Consider the following 19,320-nt stretch of genomic DNA (forward strand, 5'->3'; position numbering starts at 1 on the left):
CAGCGACGTGCACGATATCTCGCGAGAAACTGCCAACATCCCCGCCGAGAAGGCTCTTCTCGCCCACCAATAAAAAGCCAAAAAACACAACAAAGCAGCGTTGCCTTCGACGCGCATCTCAGTGTGGGCCCATCGCCCCCATGCCGGCACAATTAACGGCGCAACACGTCCAATGCGAAGCCGACGTGGGCGACTCTGCTGCCACATCAGTACCTTCCGTCAACTTAACCGTCGGTTTTTTCCCTATTGTCTTTTTAGCTTTTTTTATTTAAAATTATTTATCATCTACTTCTCGTTCGTTGGCGAATGGCAATCTCGCTCGTATATTATATATGTTTTTCATTCTTGTTCTTCCTTCTCCATTCTCGCATTTTGTGGCTACCACCCGCCTGGAAATCACCGGCTTGTATGGAAATCTTTTGATCTTTCAATGGCTTTGATGCAGATCTCGTTAGGATCTTTCAGGTACTGTGCCTCTGAACGAGTTTTGGTTCAATTTCGTTCGACTTAAGGGATTTTTTTTTTTTTTTTTGCGCGATTTCTATGTTATGGTCAGAACAACAGGACTGTTGGAGTTCGAAGTTTGTTTCTAGTTATTAATAGCTGTCTTTTGGCTTTAGGATATGTGGATTTCGGCTTTGGTGGGTTCGACTTGGATTTCTGGTTCTACTTCACGACTAGAAGCTCAGATTATTTGCATTTAAGTATTGATCAGAGGTAAGAGACAATTTAGTTTGTTTTTTATTTATTTTTTTTGGTCGAATGAAATCTCTTCTTTTCTTTGGATCCAGCTCTGCAGTTCGCTGAACTTCCTGAATGTTCTATAGATCGTAGCGCATTTCTTTTATGCAGTTTGTTTAGATTGTTTTGGGGACTAGAAGTTTCCTTCAGTCGTTGACTTGTTCGCTGCGCGAAGCTCTTGGTAGTTTTTATGTTTTTGAGAAGTATGTTAAATTTACACAATCACTCTTTCTCTCTGATTTGCTTGTATTGATCAGTTAAAAACCATTTCTGGATGTGGAATTTCCATTTCTTATTTTTTTTGTTGTTTTATGTTATCTCACGGAGGGCGGAGAGTGTAGATTTGAGTTTAGCATGGATATTATCTTTTATTTTCATCTTTTTGACAATATTGAGTGATCTGGTTTTTGACTTCATATCATTTAGAATTGTGATCTTAAATTGATCTTCTAAGAATAGATGTGTTTTTTCCTTGTGATTTTATTAATCATCATCAGAGAGATTTTGGGGGTTCTGATCCTTCACATTCTCCTGTTTCATTTGAATTGTTGTTAAAGACAATTAACTTGTTCTGGTGCGTTTTGTTGTCTTGTGCAGTTTGCAAGAACGATATGGTCTAGTTCAGTTTCTGCTGGACCGCTAATTATTTCAGTTGACAGGTATATCTCAAGAGTAGTTCCATCTTCTTACTTTTGACCTTTTTCTTTGTGTAGAGATGGCATGGTCAGATTTTCTGTAGTTGTTTAACAAATATAGTGATTGCTAATGCATCTTAAGCTTCTTTTTCTTTTGGTAGGATTAATGAAGTTTAAGGCCTCTTCATTTGAAGGGGGGAAAACGCGAAGTACACTTCTTTCAAGTGTGCCCACTCTGATTGTTCTCCTCAAGGAATTTTACACAAGTAACGTGATCAGATATTGGAAGCTTACCAGGACTTTGACAATAAGTTTTTATATGTCAACATACTGTTGACATGGATAGGTTAAGAGACAATTGGCTTTGTTAGTGGTGGAGCTCCTGTGCTGAACTTGTGTATATGTTACTACATCAGCCCATGAGCTAGCATAACAGATTGGTAATTTAAAGGATTGTTGGATTCCCCTCCCAGAATCTGGTTTTAAATCCAACTAGATAGTTTCCATCTGCTTGTCATTTGTCTTACCAAACAAGAAAAATGGATTTCGACCTGACAGGATTTTCATTTCCTGGAAAAGATCAACTCATCAGCCCAAGTGCAGAAATAGGTTCCATCATGAACCATGGCAGAAGTGAAAATCCAGATGATACATCTTTGAGCTTGACCTGCCTTGCTCATGATGGTGGTAAGTATGGTCAGTTCAACCAAATAGAAGATACTCGTGAAGTCCATTCTACACAAGTGCCTGATGATGGTTGCAGGTTGGTTCTTGGATTAGGACCTACCCCAAGCTCTTACCAAGCTGATTCTTACACCATTGCCACCAGTAAAAACAAGGAATCACAGCCTACCATATTCAGCCAGCAGCTGACTTCTGATAATGATTCCGTGATGCTAAAACTTGGGCTTTCGGGAGGGACTGAGGACATGATGTGCCGAAATGACAACAACGCTTCCACAGAGAGTCGGATTGGTCAATCTTCCCATACAAATCAGTGCTCCTTTAGCGAAAGCAGGGTGCCCATTCTAGTTGTTGATGAAGGTTCCACCTCCGCCAAGAGGGTAGCAGGAGGCTACATGCCATCTCTTCTCTTGGCCCCTAGACTGGAAACCAGTGGCCAACAAATGCCAGGCTCAATTTCTCTTTGTCATTATCTTCAGTTTAGTCCTGAACCATCTGGCATCTCTGATTGTTCTATTGGTATGATATCTGACCCAACTACACCCCTTCCTGCATCTGAACACCGTGGTAGCCATCCTAAAATGTGCAGGTTCAACGGATGCAGCAAGGGTGCAAGAGGGTCCTCAGGCCTCTGCATAGCTCATGGAGGTGGGCAGAGGTGCCAAAAACCTGGCTGCAGCAAGGGTGCTGAGAGTCGAACTGCTTACTGCAAGGTCCATGGTGGAGGTCGAAGATGCCACCGACTGGGATGCACCAAAAGTGCTGAAGGCAAAACTGACTTCTGCATTGCACATGGAGGAGGCAGAAGGTGTGGTCACCTAGTCTGTACCAAGGCTGCGAGAGGAAAGTCGGGCCTCTGCATCAGGCATGGTGGTGGTAAGAGGTGCACCATGGAGGGATGCACTCGCAGTGCCGAGGGGCAGGCTGGTCTGTGCATATCACATGGTGGTGGGCGTCGATGCGAACACCCGGGCTGCACTAAGGGGGCCCAGGGAAGTACTCTGTTTTGCAAGTCTCATGGTGGGGGCAAGAGATGTATCTTTGCTGGATGTACTAAGGGTGCAGAAGGGAGCACTCCTCTATGTAAAGGCCATGGAGGTGGTAAGCGCTGTCTTTATGATGGGGGTGGGATTTGCCCTAAAAGTGTGCACGGGGGCACTGACTATTGTGTAGCCCACGGTGGTGGGAAACGTTGTGCAATCCCAGGGTGTACCAAAAGTGCACGTGGCCGCACTGATTATTGTGTTAGGCATGGAGGAGGAAAGAGGTGCAAATTTGAAAACTGTGAGAAGAGAGCTCAAGGAAGTACTGATTTTTGTAAGGCCCATGGTGGTGGGAAGAGGTGCTCCTGGGGCCAAGGTACGTGTGGGAAGTTTGCTCGGGGTAAAAGAGGATTTTGTGCAGCCCATGGTAGCTTGGCTCAGGAGAAGGAGAAGTTAGGCAAGGCCAGCCTGATTGGGCCTGGACTTTTTCGTGGTGTGGTCTCTGTCTCTACAGCAGGAGGCAGTTTGGATCTTGATCACTGTTCAGGAATGAGTGGTGTTTCTGAAAGTGTGGAATCGGAAAACGTTGGTAGTAGTCAGCTCATCCCTCCTCAGGTGCTGGTTCCTCTGTCAATGAAGTCCTCTTCCACTATTCAGAAGGAAGGAGGAAGTAGAGGCAGTTCTGGAGGCATTCAGAACTTGAACTTTGTGGTCCCTGAGGGAAGAGTCCATGGTGGTGGTCTCATTTCCGTATTAGGTGGGAATATGAAGAATTCTGTTGACAGTTTTTAAGCAGCTACGCTATTTAAATTTGTTTGTCAATTGGGAGGGGGTTTAGAAAGAAGAATCAATGTAGGCATGGTCTTGATCAATATTGTCATATTGTAGCGTCTCAAACTGTGAATTACTATTTACTATTACGATTGGTTAGTTGGTTAGGGGTTTGGAAGGAGTCAAAAGTGTTGGCAGTGTTGGTTAGGGGTTCTAAAACTTGTTCAAGTGTGAATCTTTTGGGACCCAGGATTGTATTTATGTGAATAAGAGCTGTTAATATGAATTCAATTATCTCATTCTTCAATGCTTAATGTACTATCTATTTCAAACTGAAAGTGTTGAGTGAGCATCACACCTGCTATTCCCATTGTGGAAGCAACTTCTGAGCACTTTTTCAAAGTAAACTCTATTAGGTAGATATATATCAAGAGCAGCAAGCAATTTGCTCTTTCGGACCAAAGTTGCATTACCCTCTGCCTCCCGATTCAGCCATTTGGGATCAAACTTCTATTGTTGATCAGGTAAAAACTCTACACAATAATACATTTTCCTAAGCTCTGAATTGAGCTTTACCTTTTCCAACTGAATCAGACATGCTTCAGTCATGATTAGTACACTGGACTTCTTGGGGGTAAAGCATTCTTTAAGTTCAAAATCAGTACTATAGTATCTCATACCGAGACGCAGCTCAAAATCCATCCCTTGGTTCATTCATCATCCTTTCATCTGCTGCTGGACACGGTACACCTTCATGTAGTCATTAATCTGTTCATGATCGATCTCTGCAGGACTGCTCGTACTTCTGCACTTTGATTGCAGAAGAAACCACATTACACACACTAAACACTCAACCACGTCGAAGAAATGCTGTTGACCCAAACTTTTGTGCTTCAAAAGGAGAAGCACGAAGCAATCATTGGTGGACAGGAGTGTCGGCCCAAAATGGAATGGGCCTTCTGGACTGGTGAACTTTTTAACGGGCACTGGTAATGCTGCAGTAGATCACGCTGAGTGAGAACATAGTATTCTGTAAACAGGGCGGAGAATCTCGAGCCATCGGCGCCACTCCGTTGCACGATAAAGGCAAAAGTTCTTAACAAGGACGAGTTTGAATATTTTTTTCCCAAATTATTACCTTTGACAGCGTTTTGAGTTGTTTCTTCGTGGTTTCTTCTTTCCTGTCTCCAGGGTCCTGTGTCCAGAGACCAGAGACCTTCCTCTTTATGTTCGTCTCGTTTTCAAAGTTTTTTGAAAGTCAACGGGAAAACTGCCCTTATTTTGAGCGTTGTCTCGCTTCAGTTTCTCTTGCATTTTTCCAGTGTATGACTTTAGAGTCCTTGAGGCAGTTTGAATTCGATATCGACATTTTTGCTTCTCGAAAGAAGCATTCTGGGTTTCTTAGTTCTTGGATAGTTTCTCCGCATGGTATTGCAGAACCAAGGGTCGTCCCACTGGTTTAGATCTGCAGCTGATAGAATATCGTAGCGTGTTCGGACTGGCTTTTTTATTTATTTTGGGTGAAAAGTGGTATTTGTCCTTTTTGATCCTGTTGTTCTGGAATTTTAAACCCTAGATCTGTGATCGGGAATGCCAGTCTGTGAAGGTGCTGTGCGTGTCTGAAATCTGAATATTTCTTTTTTCTTGAAATTTCCTTGCCTTCTTCTCTCTATTTGTGTGAACAATTTCAACGCTTCGGTGTCGTGGGGTTCTGAAGAGAAACCCATGATTCGTGCTCCTCATTTCTTCTGATCGTCTATTCAGTTCTTCATTATTTAGAAAATTCTAATAAAAATGGTTTTTTGGGAAGGCTATTTGAGTGATGAATCGATGGGCACTTTTGCCCCGATTGTAGTTTACTGGATATATGCCGGATTTTACCAACTCTTGCCACCGCTGGATGGTTACCGGCTCCATACGAGAAAGGAGGAAGAAGAGAAGAACTTGGTGCCACTTTCTACTGTGGTTAAAGGTGTATTGCTTCAACAGCTCGTTCAAGCAACAGTCGCTCAAATGCTATTTCTGGTTAGTATGGATGATATGTTGTATTCCTAGCTATGGTTATTAAATTTGTCTGTATGTTGTATTCCTATTCATTTGGATGTTTATGTGTGTCAGTGTTAGTGTATCAAGCTTCAAGATGATGTTTAATGTGTCCTTACACATCAACATACAGAAGCTGGATCAGCTTGAGATGAGGAAGAACCTGTATGAAAAAACTCTTAGAAGGAAAATTTTATACGTGGCTTTAAAAACTCTCATTGACATGTTGGCATGGATAATGTCTTGGACTGGTATCAAATTGAAGTGTTTTTGACATCTTCAATTGGAGGTGGCTTCTTGAATTGTTTATTTTATGTCCACTACTTTTAATCCTTCATATATGCAACGTATTTTGTATTTTTTCAGGAGGTAATCCAACTACTTCGGTGAAGCATGCTTGAAAATTGTGGGATTCTCCTGATTCTTTTAGATTTTTTTTACTACGTAAATCTCAATAATTGTCTGCTTTGGTTGTAGTTTGGAAACTAAACATTGTTTAGAATTTTTTTGTCAATTTTTACTAATCAAATATGAGAGATTTTGTATATCTTCCTATTATTAAGACACTTTTTGATTTCTTCCTGCACTGAGCATTGATAATCGAATACCCGTTCTTTCAATTTCTTTTGTTACAGCTAACATCAAACGCAAATTCCACTGGGATCACCATCCAACCATCCATACCAATCCAATTACTACAAATTGCATTTGCAATGTTTGTGATGGATACATGGCAGTATTTTGTGCATCGGTACATGCACCAAAACAAGTTTCTCTACCGCCATGTCCACTCCCAGCACCACAGGCTGGTTGTCCCTTATGCTATTGGAGCCCTTTACAACCATCCTTTGGAAGGCCTCTTGCTTGACACCTTAGGTGGGGCTATATCGTATCTTGTGGCAGGAATGACTGCCCGAACAGCTGTTATCTTCTTCTCTTTTGCAGTGATCAAGACTGTAGATGATCACTGTGGGCTTTGGCTTCCTGGTAACATTTTCCACATTCTTTTCCAAAACAATACAGCTTACCACGATATTCATCACCAGCTTCAAGGAACTAAGTACAACTACTCGCAGCCTTTTTTCTCAATCTGGGACAAACTTCTTGGGACTTATATGCCGTATACTCTTGTGAAGCGACGGGAAGGTGGATATGAAGCTAGATTGAGAAAAGATTAGAGTTTGAGAGGTGTACCATGCATAGTTTGTGTTGGTATAAATTACTTATAAATTATCCATCAGTGGTGTTCGAGAAACACTGCAGATGCTTGAAGCTGGGGAAGTTGGATCCTATGCCTAGAAGTATCCTTGTGGAATTGAAGCCCCCTTTCCATGTGGGGTTGCTCAGTGGGACAGTGAGTAGCCTTTGCAATTGGTTTTTCTTGAGAGTTTCCTTTCGGAAGTTGGATTTGTTCGTTTCACTAATGCCTAGATGGAAGTGTATCTTCTTTTACTGGTTCTTGACCTGCAAATTTCTTGCAGGCTGAGGGTTTGTTGTACTAAATATTTTCACTAAGTCAGTGTGTTCTGATTCTTGTGCCACGAGGGGGACCATATTTTTCCTTGAAAACTTGAATCTTCAGTAGAGCTGTAGAACTCTGAAGTAAATTTCATGTTGCATTTAATCCCATTATTTTCAGGAGCCCAGAAAGGTGTCTGGCCAGCCAGACAAATGCTGCTGGCGTCGAACGCTCTGCACAACTAGGTCTGGCCGGCCTGGAAGATGTGAGAGGTTCACATTTCATAACTAGAATGTAGAAAGAAGCATGAAAGGAAATTTATATGCAGAAAGAATGCTTCTTAGTCTACCTGCTCAATTGAATATTACTATTTCCATATCTTGTGGACATTTTAGATACAATTATATATTTAAGTGTTCTTTTCTGACCGTTTTTTCTCAAGTAGATGCAATAAGAGTAACGAAAAACAGGGACAAGACTATACTGGCTATTTCTTCCCAGGACCCTCTCTTCTTCCTCTGTACATCCTTCCCATCATCTCAAGCAGAATTCGGAAAGGTTCTTTCTTTAAAAACAAAGGTCGACCACAAACTCCTCCATCCCCACCACCACTGTCACCGAATTTCCACCGCGCTCCACATCCTCGTTATCAATGGCCGATATCTTATCCTCGCTAACGAAAACTTCTGGCGCCATTTTGGGGCGAAGAAGACACATCAGGCCATATGGGAGCCTGTCCTTCAGAACTGTACACACAATTGTGGGGGAAGATCATTGCGGAAATGGGTAGAGGTCGGAGAAGGAAAAGAAAAGGACTTTCTGGGCTGTTTTTATACGGAGTTTCGGTTTCTTTGCTTGGAAGTCTGGTTTCGAGAAGGAAGAAGGGTAATGATAGCGAAAAACGATTGAAATGGGGATGACGAAGCTCCAACAATAAGTTTTATAGCCCAAAAAGCATGATTTCTTGTCGAGAGAATTCAGATTACTTCTCTCTGGTTATATCTAGAATGGTTTTGGGTCATGAACATCATATACTTAAACATTATGAAACACTAACCCAACTCTAAACTCAAGATCACTCTTAGGCCTTCTTTTGTAGCTCTATTTGGGGATAATTTGGGATACCATGTGAAGTTAGGTCAAAAACCCATCTAGCCAATTTATGAGCCTATTTTTTAATTAATAAATTCAAAATTTTTGTACTCATTAATCTATGTAAGATTATTTTTTAATAAAAAAATTAATCAAAACTGATTCAGATTTTTTTGCCTACTACAAAGCACTGATTCTAAACGAAGTAACAAGCAAGTTTCACTGTGCAACAACATCGTATAAACATCAGGGAAGACGATGTAGCCGAAGGATATCTGCCCAGAAACGAAAGCAACGCTTCTCAGGTCTTTAAAAACCGTCTTCAAAATCCTGTTCGATCCCCCATTGTCTTGTTTGTAATGACCTCATGTGGCACCTGATATCTTCCCTACTCTTGTCTCCTCCTCAAAAGAGACGTACACCGTCTTTATTGTTGAGTTGCCATGTGAACCTGTTTTGTTCACGTTGTGTGTTGACCGATGCCACGTGGATTTCAACCTTTGAAATTTGTTCTTAAAGTATAGTATTTTCTCTCTCTTCGAAGGAGGATGTCTTCGTAAATTGATTGCAGACATTGGTTCAAAGTCTAGAGGCAACTTAAAATCTTTCGAGATGACATAAAAATTAATGAAGGCTACAAGAACCAACATTAAGGCAATATGTAGGCTCATATGAAACACTAAGGCTCTAATAAACTACTTGAGGTAACTCAGTTGACTCGACATAAATGAAACCTCACTATACACAAGGATGCATTTATGATACATATAGATCTTATCGAAGTTAATTAATTTTCATACCCAAAAAATATTTTTTGTTTCTATGTGTTTTCTCTATTCTTGTGTATGATGCTGAAATCCTAGCCTCTCATTAATCTGGTCAACAAGCTTAGGTCGGGAAATTCTCCACTTAACCTAGATAGGTTCATAAAAATTGGTACCAAAGCGGCATTGGCATCCGAAAATCAATGTTTTTAGTATCAAAACTAAGTCTCCTCCTTGAGACCTGTCATTATTATAAGGTCGAAGGTTTAGGGTTTAGGACTAAACTGATTTTCACAAAAAAAATAAAAAAAAGAATAAACAAAGTTGATTATAGGCTCAAAACTAAGTCTCCTCCTTTATACATGTCACTATTATTACACTAAGGGGTTTAAGACGAAGCCGATCTTCACAAAAAATAAAAAATAAAAAATAAAAAAAATAAAGAAATAAAGTTGATTATAGGCGCAAAACTAAGTCTCCTCCTTTAGACATGTCACTATTATATGGCTAAGGGTTTAGGGTTTAGGACGAAGCTGATCTTCAAAAAATAAAAATAAAAACAGCGAAGAAACAAAGTTGATTACAAGCTCAAAACTAAGTCTCCTCTACTAGACATGTCACTACTATAATGCTAAGGGTTTAGAGTTTAGGGTTAAGCCGATCTTCACAAAATGTTTAATACAAGTCTTTGTGCAAGAATATATACCACGTATATCTTGTATTATCTCTAAGCCTATCCTCCACCAAAGCAAATTTAGCAATGTATCCACTATCCCATCAGCTTCCATGTATTGATGTCGAATCACTTTGAATCCTCTTCCGCCATGAAGATTCATAGAGAACTACCGCCCTAGAAACAAGGGCACTTCCTTCCCAATCACACCCCTACTTCATCTCCTCTTTCATCGATGAAAAGCCATCCACTTGGGAGCACAGCAGTTTCCTCCTTCACCAGATATGAAGATGTGGTAGTGTTTTAACCTTTGATATGGCTCAAGCAAAGGGCGTCCCAACCAAGCTTTCCGTTTCCTTAAAGACTGACACTTACGATACATATCTGAATCCAGAAGTTTCACCTGCGACTGAGAGGAAAAATTAAGTTAGAAACCAAGACAACTTGAATTAATTGAATGCAGCGCCAACAGCAACCATAGGTTTCTACCGAATGTCTTAAATTCCTACCCGTCTCTGTCCTTCAGTAGGTAGAACGACAGTTGCAGGCACTGCGGTGACTGAGAATGAGAGCAAGTACCAGAAAAGCTGAGAAGATAGGGAAGGCAGGATCAAAGACTCGATCAATTTCCTTTCAACGTGTTGTATCCACACCCAAGCAAACATTCTGTACGCACAGAAAGAAGCGCTGGTAGCGACGACTTAGCTGGTGGTGACGATGGTTTGAATAGATCAGTCACCGATCACTGGCCACAAACCCGAGATTCGGTTACACGACAACTGTCGATTGGTAGTTTGAGTTAGTTGAAGGAAAATATAGAGAGAGAGAGAGAGAGACAGGGGGAGGGAGAAGGCGAGGGAAGAACGTGGGACCTCGAAGAAGGAGAGCCATTAACAGAAAGCCAGCAACTGTGCATTACTCCTTGTCTACCTGCAGTACAAAAAACTGGCGTGACCATTGAAGGATACCGTTGAAATATGGGTTGGAGATGAATGCAAGCAGGTTGCAGGAATTAGTCGTTAGTGCACTTTGGGGGGCGGGGGGGGGTGGGGGGTGGAGAGGGAAAGAGAATGAAATTGAAAAAGTGTATTGAAAATTACTTTATAATGTTAGTGCCCAAAATAAAAAATATAATGGAAACAAAAGAATAAGTTACTTTTTATAATATATCTAAATAAATAATATACCTAAACAAATAATAAAACTAAACAAACATGGTTACTTTTATAATAAAAAAATTAATGTAATATTAAAATATATTAACATAATAAATAATTAAGTAGTGTATTTATTAATTTAATTAATTAAAAATATAGAATACTCAAACAAAAATGTTCACTTTTATAATGTCTATATACTTGATCAAATTCTTACTTTAACAATATCTTAATTATCACTTTTAAATATGTAATTTAATATAGTATTAACAATAATAAATATAATAAATAAATAAATATGGTATTTAATTAATAGCATAAGATAGATTTTAGTGTAGTATAAATTAATAATATAAATACGAAGTAAAATAAAATTATTATTTTGATTAATTATAACAAATAAAAAGACTTTGATAGAGGGTATTTAGGTTAATACTTTTAAAGCCATGATAAAATAATTTATTTAAAAATGCCTAGTAATGAACTGAAAGGGGGAAGAGGGTTCGGACGGCGAGAGGGGGAAGAAAGAGAGGAGTTGAGACGACAAGAGGGGGAAGAAAGAGAGGAGTTGAGACAACGAGAGGGTTTGATAAGACGATAGAGAGTGAGAGATGAGAGAGATGAGGGTTGGAAAACAGAGAGAGTTGAGAGAGAGGAGAACACACAGAGTGTCGAGTGAGCAAGTGAAAGTGAGTGAACTAGGTTTAGGGTCAGAATTCACTTTCACTTGTTTTACACTGGAGCGATTGAAAGTGAATGAACTAGTTCATTTACATTCACTCTCCATCGTGTGTGTGCACGAACATTTTTGGGTAAGTGAGAGTGAAATTGCTTTCACTTTTACTTTTCTCAAGGTGCACTAACAGGCCCCATGTGTACCACCTCATTACTACTCATTTCAATCATGGACACCACACACAAAGTTGCTGGATTACCAACTCAATCCCACCAATGCGACTTCGGCTCTCTTGTTGCAAAATCAAGTTTTTTGCCTAGAAGTTTGGATGATAATAAGGGTATTAAAATTATAGAAGTATCATTTTCCTCTCAATGAGCCTAATTATTTTTTCAAGGGATTAAACACGTCTAAGGTGAGTTTTGTCAGGAGGAATATTTTCAATTGTTAAATGGGAAAACATTTACTCTTACAGAGAGAAACTTTCAGAAAAGTCTCAAATTTGATATGTTTCTTAAGATGTTTTTCTGTGATGATATTATTGTTCACAATTGAAGGCAAAAATATTACTAATTAGTATTCTTTAGAGGCCTACTTGGAACCCATAGAAAAGAAAAGGGGAGAAAAAGTTATTTTTTGTTGTTTGGCATTAGAGAATCATTGAGAGAAAAAAAAAAATACAAAAGAGAAAATCACTCTCGCTTAGTTAATAAATTTTCTCTCACAAAATGATAGAAATTGGAGAGAAAAAGAATGAAATAGATACTTGAGAGAGAATTTTAATCATCAAAATTTTAAAATTTACTAATTTTCTTTTATTTTTTATTTTTCATGTATATCCAAACAAGAAAAACTATATTTCTTTTCCATTTTCTCTCACATTTTCCATGGGCATCCAAACAAGAGAAAAAAAACCTCTTTAGCTACAAGGACATATTATAGATCATTTATAGAAGGAATTACTGAGGGACACCTTGATATGTTACTCAACGTTTTTCATCCAATTTTTCAGCTAATATTTGAAAAAAAAAACTTGTGGTCCAAAGTTATATGTTTGACCTCTTGCCTTATTTGTTGCCGCATGTGACTTGGGAGAGGATAAATTATGTTAAGGGGAAGACTGGTCCCTCCTACTTTTCCACAAGTCATCATGTGACTTCATTACTAGATAAGAGACCTAAGTGTTGGAAAGAATTGTTCCACATGAAAAAAATGAGTTAAAAGATATTGGGTTTATCACTTTAGCTAGTTATTTTTAGATGAACTTTGGATCCAACTTCTAACACTAAGCGATTTGGAGTTAAAAAATAATCTAATGTTTATTACTTAGAAAGAGTCATCTTAACATTGGCTAGTCATATTGGGATAGATTTTTAACGTTATTATGGTATCGATGTAAATGCTCATAAATGGGCCTCTACTCAAAGTTATCCACAAGTAGGAGTCATAAAGAGGAGTGACACATGAAAGTAAGTATTAAATATAGTCCCACATAGACTAAAATATATATATATATATATAACTTGAGAAGAGACATCCTTACTATAACTAGTCATTTTGGGATAAGACCTAAACTTAATTTTAACAGTCATTTTCTTTGACAACCGTTTTAAGGATAAATACTTTGTGAAAAACTTTCTAACTTTCTTCGAAGGAAGGAGAAGAATTAGGGTTTAGGGTTTAGGAAAAAAACTCTACAGGCTTTTTAAAGGACAAATACAGTCAAAGGAAGAAGTCACTCCTTTGTGTAGTTATTTATTATTAGTGTATCAAAGTTTCAAAGAACAAAGACATTCAGAGTAAGAATCACACCTTTTGTAGTTATTTATTATTAGTGTATCAAAGAGGTAGGCTATCTTCCCATTTTTTTGTTATAGAACTAGGTAAAATTTTCAAGAGGCAACTTGTTATGGTCCTGGGGTTAAGTACCTATGTCTTCCGCTCCTAACAGACTGGTCTTTTGGGATGTATTGGCTAGGTGTTTATCATTTGGTATCAGAGAGGGCTCCCACGTCACGAATTTGAATCCTCGAGGGGAGTCCCAGACGTGGTTGTCGTAAGGGATTATGGGATCTTGACCCGACACCCATCGTTGAGTGTTAAGCCACCGTGGACGTCGGCTTGCGAAGGTAGGGTGTACTGTTATGGTCCTGGGGTTAAGTACCTATACCTTCTGCTCTTAACAAGTCGGTCTTTTGGGATGTATTGGCTAGGTGCTTATCACAACTCCCTTTTGGGATTTGGCATAAGGATTGTCTTTTGAAGACCACTTTTAAAGGTTTCGATGAACCAACATAACCCAATTCACTACCGTTTAGTCACTTTCTCTTTAATATTTAAATATACCGGCATGTTTTACTAGTCCTCCACTAGATCTCAATCTTAGGATGCTCTACACTAATTTTTATTGTTGTTTTAAAACCTAACCCGATGAAGTGATTAGTCCCACAAAACTGGGTGAATTGGTTTTAACCACCAATTGACTTGTGGAACTTGTGTTGATATATCATTGCATTTTTAAAATGCATTTTTGTAATCTCAAGGAGTGGGGTAGAACTTTAACTCTCTCCTGTCTTTCTTACCACAAAATGAGAGTCCCTACCATTCTCTCCCTTTTTTATGGTGCTAGTAGAGGAGCACCCACCTTCTTTGTCATGAAAGGTAGGGAGGGAGTGGAATTCTTCCACAATCAATGTCAAGTATGCACACCCCCCACAGGACCACCCCTCCCCCCAACCGGCCACCAATGCTATCTTGGGGAGAATTCTCCTATGCAACAAGAGACCTGACTAGGTTAGTCGGTTCAATGGATAAATTGGCTAGCCCAACCTTGTCAATCAATTTTGACCTCTAGACTGAATAAAATATTTTCTCATACTCTTTAGTTGTTTGGCACAATTTTGCCTTTAATTTATAAAAGAAAGAATAATTTATGATCTACAATGTGAGCTCTTCTTAATGATGTTCAGCTAGGAGGATTCAAGTCGGGAGAATTGGCTTCATGAAAGTCATTCTCTCTCTCTTTTCCACTATAATACTACTTACAATATTTACCACTTAAAAAAAGGAATCCAATAGCATCCATTTCAAAGGGTCAGGTGTTGAAGCAAAACAATAGAGGGATCTCCATGTTTAAGAGCCAAGATTAACCATTCCACTTTCATAATTTCACTTTATAACATAAATCGACATGTAATCTCTAACTTTGGCTTGTTATTTCAAGACGAAATTGAATCAAACTTTAACATGATATCAAAGCAAGTATATGCATGTGAGTGTTCACATAGCCTCGTGAGAGTTCAAATAATTTCGCTTAGATTTATTACTAGACCCAACTTTAGCAACAGGCAAGAATTAGCCTAAGTTTGTGTGTCGATGATGATACATTTTTTGTTACCATAAGTTCTATTTATGAAAATGATCCCAGCTTTTGCATTTTCCCATTTTTATTGCTTTTACAATCTAGAAACAAGTCTATGATGAAAGGGAGAGATGTGAATAGTGAACGTTTGTGTTAGACTGACTCAAAAACTTGCACTAGAACCAGTTCAAGTATAGCGAGATGGTTTTGGAATTTCCTAGACCAAACAAATCGTAGCTTGAGGTGAATGGAGCCTATTCATCTCGAGCTAGGTGATTGGTTTGGTCTAGAAAATTCCTGGACCAACTTGTACCGACTAGTTGAACGAGGGTATAGTCAGACCAGTACTCTCTAATGGGTAAGGACAAAAATGGGACGGGGAACCAGTTCACGGCGCCTACTGGGTCAGCTCTGGTCTTCGCCTTCCCCTTTCCGGCAGGACGGCACGGGAGACGCTACTCCCCCTTCAACGGTGCAGGCTGAGTGAAATCATTCGATGCCAAATTAATGGCAACAGTAACTGCGCCAACTGCGCGTTCTAGGTGTGATAAAAGCCAATGAATTGGAATAATTGACGGAACAGTAACCTGTTTGCTTATAAATTCAGAAATACTCTTCAATGGCCAATACCTTCTCAACGAGAGAGAGAGTGATCATCTTTGGCAACGATGAAGTTAGCCATGGGCTCAGAACTCTGGTCGAGCTTGTTGATCCTACTCCAAGGCTACCCAGGAATCATCCTGGCCGTGGCTTGCTTTTTCCTTGTTCAGAGAATTACTCAGGGCAGTCATGTCGTTTTAAGAAGCTGGCCCGTCGTGGGAATGCTTCCTTCTCTTCTCGCCAACACGGACCGCATCCATGACTGGTGCACGGACGTGTTGTGCAAGTGCAGCGGCACTGTTCTGTTCAAGGGGCCGTGGCTGGCCGGTCTGGACATGCTGGTCACGTCCGACCCCGCGAACGTGAGCTACATCACCAGCACGATCCATGCTGCCAGGTACCCCAAGGGCGAGGAGTACAGAGAGATTTTCGACATTCTCGGCGACGGGATTCTCAACGCAGATGCAGATTCGTGGCGGATTCAGAGAAGGTGGGCTCACATGCTGATGAGGCAGCGGAGGTTCCGGTTATACGTCGACCAGACCAGCCGGGCTAAGGTGGAGGAGGCGCTGCTCCCGCTTCTGGACAGCATGGCACGGGAAGGACGAGCAGTGGATTTGCAGGACGTGATGCAACGATTCACCTTCGACGCTTCCTGCATTCTGGTCTGCGGAGTGGATCCCGGCTGCCTCTCCCCAAAATTCCCCGTCATCCCGTTCGCCAAGGCGGTCGATGACGCCAAGGAGGTGATCCTGCTGCGTCACACCGTCCCGAGGACGTGGTGGAGGCTGATGAGGGTCCTGAGAGTCGGCAACGAGAAGATAATGGCCGAAGCTACGGAAACCGTCGACCGCTGCATTGGCGAGTTCGTCTCCACCAGACGGAAGGAACTAAACGAAGCGAAAGTACATGGAAAGACGAACGGATCAGACGAAGAAAAAGCAGTCGATCTGCTAACGTCGTACATGGATCATGAAGCCGAGGAAACCATGGAGAAGTTGAAGTCTGACAAGTTCCTCCGCGACGTGATCTTGAACATGCTGGTGGCAGGGAGAGACACCACCAGCTCCGCTCTCACCTGGTTCTTTTGGGAGCTCTCTCGGAACCCCGACGTCGAATTCAAGATCATGGAGGAGCTCAGAATCAAATTCCCCCCTTCAAACAAAGATGCAGAAAACATCCAGAAGGTGATCGACGCGGAGGACCTCAACGGCCTACCATACCTGCATGCGGCTCTGTGCGAGTGCCTGAGGCTGTACCCTTCAGTCCCCATCGTTCACAAGAGTGCAGTGGAGCCCGACATACTGCCTTCAGGACACAGAGTGGAACCAGGGATGAAGCTATACTACTGTCTCTACGCCATGGCGAGGATGGAGACCCTCTGGGGAAAGGACTGCCTGGAGTTCAAGCCGGAGAGATGGATCTCAGCGGAAGGGACGAGGAAAGATCATAACGACAAGTTCTTCAGCTTCAATGCAGGCCCCCGGAGCTGCCTGGGGAAGGGCATATCCTTCACTCACATGAAGATGGTGGCAGCCTCTACACTATACAATTTCCACGTTCAGGTGCTGCAGGGGCAGACGGTCTGCCCCAGGACCTCTGTCATCCTCCACATGAAGCATGGATTGATGGTGAAGCTGAAGAGGAGATGCCTCTAGCTTCATGAATTCGTTTATTTATCACGTTTTACTAAATTTCGCGTATATCACTGCATCTGCATATATATCATTAGTGATGTGAAGGTGATCGGTAATTACAGAAAATTCATGGCTTAATTAGTAAACGATATGTTTATAGCGTACAGTGAAATAAAATTGAAATTCATGGCTGTCGTGCTTCTTAACTCTGGGCTCTAGCAGAGGTGGGTGTCTGTTTGTGGAGACCTCAATAGTTTCAATCAATGCTTTCATCGTCTGGTGACTATCTTCGTGTACTGAAATCAGGAACCAAGGTGGGATTTCATGCTTTTTTTTTGGACAGCAATCTAAGCGTTTGATTGAAACGAAAACTGTCAATCTGTCACAGATGTTGGAGCTAGAAAGAAGAACCTTATCGTTTTGTTTTCATTACGAGGTTGTTGAGGTGTAGGTAGGGGTGGATATGGATTATTGTTGTTAACAATTTTTATGATAAACGGTTATCTCATTAATTGTGGTCTCAACTTCTGGCTGTTGCAATTCTCTCAGTAACACGAAGCCATGAACAACCTTGATGGGAGGTTGGCTTCACATTGTTTTTTCGGTCCCCTGTCTCGTCACTAAAACCCCTTCAGTTGAGCCATCGCCGTGAGTGTTCAGAGATCGGAAGCGCCGAACAAAGAACAGAGAGAAGAATCTGAAACGTATGGAAGGAGGTATGATTTAGCTTCCGTTTAAATTATATGATGAATTTCATGTTGTTAGAAATTCATGTTTAAGCTTACAGTTGGTATCAGAACAAACCTATGATCTAGCGTTTCGGTTCCATTTGAGCTTAAGTTTAAAAACTCTGTTTACGGCTTCTGTTTTTTTTTTTAAAACAAATTATGCTCTCACTTCTTGCGGGAGCTCGGCGAAAAGCATCGGAGAAAGACGCAGCACCGACGCCGGTGACCATTCCGCACGGTTTGCCGGCATCGACATTGTATAAAAACAATTGGTGCCGACAGTCTCAGTCCACTCTCGGTGCGGGATTGTCGGCGGCTCTCTCGTGACGCCTTAGAGATGCCGACGACCATTTCGACAGGTTTGCCGACGTCGATGACTTGAAAGAACGCCAGTGGAACGCTGGCGAACCTTCTTTCTGCGCGAGGCTGGAGGTTGAAGACTACCTCCAGCGCGTAGAAACAGGTTAATTAAAGGGAATTTTACCAAAATACCGATTTGAAACAACTTATTTATGAAAATAACGAGGATCTCAAATTATTTACAAAACTACCGAACTTTGATCGGTCCACTGTATATGTGGACAGTCAAAGGTGACAGTAAGCTTCGACCGCTTAGGTGTTGCCCCGTCATCATAGCGATTTTGTAGATGAACACATAGGTTGCCATGTCATTATTATTAACACGTCATCTGCCACGTAACTTACCATGTCAATCTAAATTACTTTCTTTTGCCCTGTCATCTGGTGCCACGTAAGCACCCGCCACGTAAGCCTCACATATGTTTTTAATTCTAATCTCTTCCATGATCTTTCTCCTTGCCTCTCGTCTCGGCTGCTCTCCTCTCGTCGCTCCCCTACTGCCGCCTTCCCTGTTGTCACCGCTCGGCCTTGGCCGCTCCCTTGCTGCCACTGCTCTGCCTCGGCCTCGCCCTCGACGCCCCCCTCTCAACCACTCTCTCTTCGTCTCAGCCTCATCTCTCGTTCTTCTTCTCCGTTCCCCTCTGTTCATCCTCTCGCCGCCCCTTCTCTCAAAACGTTCTTCTTCTCCGTTCCCCTCAGTTTGATCCTCTCGCCGCCCCTTTTCTCAAAACCTAGGAGGGTGATTTTTTAGGGTTTTTGTTAATTGAATCGAATTATTGTATTTAATTATAATGTCGATTTGAATTTAGGTGTTTAATTACTGTATTGATTGTTTTGTGATTTACTGTTTAATTTCTGATTTTATGTTAATGAAATTTTTGCCAAATTAAAATTATTGTAAAGTTTTGTAAGATTTTTAATTAAATGATATATTTTTTAATAATTTATTATTTTGT

The 19,320-nt window shown here is 40.9% G+C and overlaps 3 protein-coding genes across 5 annotated transcripts; all 3 read left to right on the forward strand.

The window, feature by feature from the left end:
* The first annotated feature begins 316 nt into the window (after positions 1-316).
* Positions 317-4,121, forward strand: LOC137936576 (probable WRKY transcription factor 19). 3 transcript variants are annotated; one of them, XM_068781334.1, is made up of 5 exons: positions 317-465; positions 621-717; positions 1,339-1,400; positions 1,538-1,816; positions 1,935-4,121. In XM_068781334.1, exon 5 carries the CDS (start codon positions 1,994-1,996, stop codon positions 3,833-3,835), a length of 1,842 nt encoding a protein of 613 aa, XP_068637435.1. In that variant the 5' UTR covers positions 317-465; positions 621-717; positions 1,339-1,400; positions 1,538-1,816; positions 1,935-1,993; the 3' UTR covers positions 3,836-4,121. The 3 variants fall into 3 exon arrangements, with proteins under 3 accessions (XP_068637435.1, XP_068637434.1, XP_068637436.1); XM_068781333.1 differs by having other exon boundaries at positions 1,538-4,121; XM_068781335.1 differs by lacking the exons at positions 317-465; positions 621-717; positions 1,339-1,400; positions 1,538-1,816 and having other exon boundaries at positions 1,976-2,063; positions 2,140-4,121.
* A 727-nt stretch (positions 4,122-4,848) lies between these two features.
* LOC137937080 (very-long-chain aldehyde decarbonylase GL1-9-like) lies at positions 4,849-7,398 on the forward strand. Its single transcript, XM_068782129.1, has 2 exons — positions 4,849-5,839; positions 6,493-7,398. The coding sequence occupies exons 1-2, from the start codon at positions 5,609-5,611 to the stop codon at positions 7,033-7,035; spliced, it is 774 nt and encodes a 257-aa protein (XP_068638230.1). The 5' UTR covers positions 4,849-5,608; the 3' UTR covers positions 7,036-7,398.
* Positions 7,399-15,695: 8,297 nt separating this feature from the next.
* Positions 15,696-17,435, forward strand: LOC137937664 (alkane hydroxylase MAH1-like). The gene has a single exon (XM_068782775.1). The coding sequence runs from the start codon at positions 15,708-15,710 to the stop codon at positions 17,295-17,297; it is 1,590 nt and encodes a 529-aa protein (XP_068638876.1). The 5' UTR covers positions 15,696-15,707; the 3' UTR covers positions 17,298-17,435.
* Positions 17,436-19,320: the final 1,885 nt, after the last annotated feature.

This window comes from Aristolochia californica, unplaced genomic scaffold, assembly GCF_029961685.1.
Source record: "Aristolochia californica isolate CCGP_79_NKW_82.1479 unplaced genomic scaffold, dmAriCali1.0.hap1 SCAF_7, whole genome shotgun sequence".
Lineage (NCBI taxonomy): Eukaryota > Viridiplantae > Streptophyta > Magnoliopsida > Piperales > Aristolochiaceae > Aristolochia > Aristolochia californica.

What these genes read in the sequence shown, in the direction of transcription:
- LOC137936576 (XM_068781333.1), top strand. Translation starts at nt 1,916, where the DNA reads ATGGATTTCGACCTGACAGGATTTTCATTTCCTGGAAAAGATCAACTC.
- LOC137937080 (XM_068782129.1), top strand. Translation starts at nt 5,609, where the DNA reads ATGGTTTTTTGGGAAGGCTATTTGAGTGATGAATCGATGGGCACTTTT. An exon ending in TCGCTCAAATGCTATTTCTG is followed by an intron (nt 5,840 to 6,492) that starts GTTAGTATGGAT and finishes CTTTTGTTACAG; the next exon opens with CTAACATCAAACGCAAATTC.
- LOC137937664 (XM_068782775.1), top strand. Translation starts at nt 15,708, where the DNA reads ATGAAGTTAGCCATGGGCTCAGAACTCTGGTCGAGCTTGTTGATCCTA.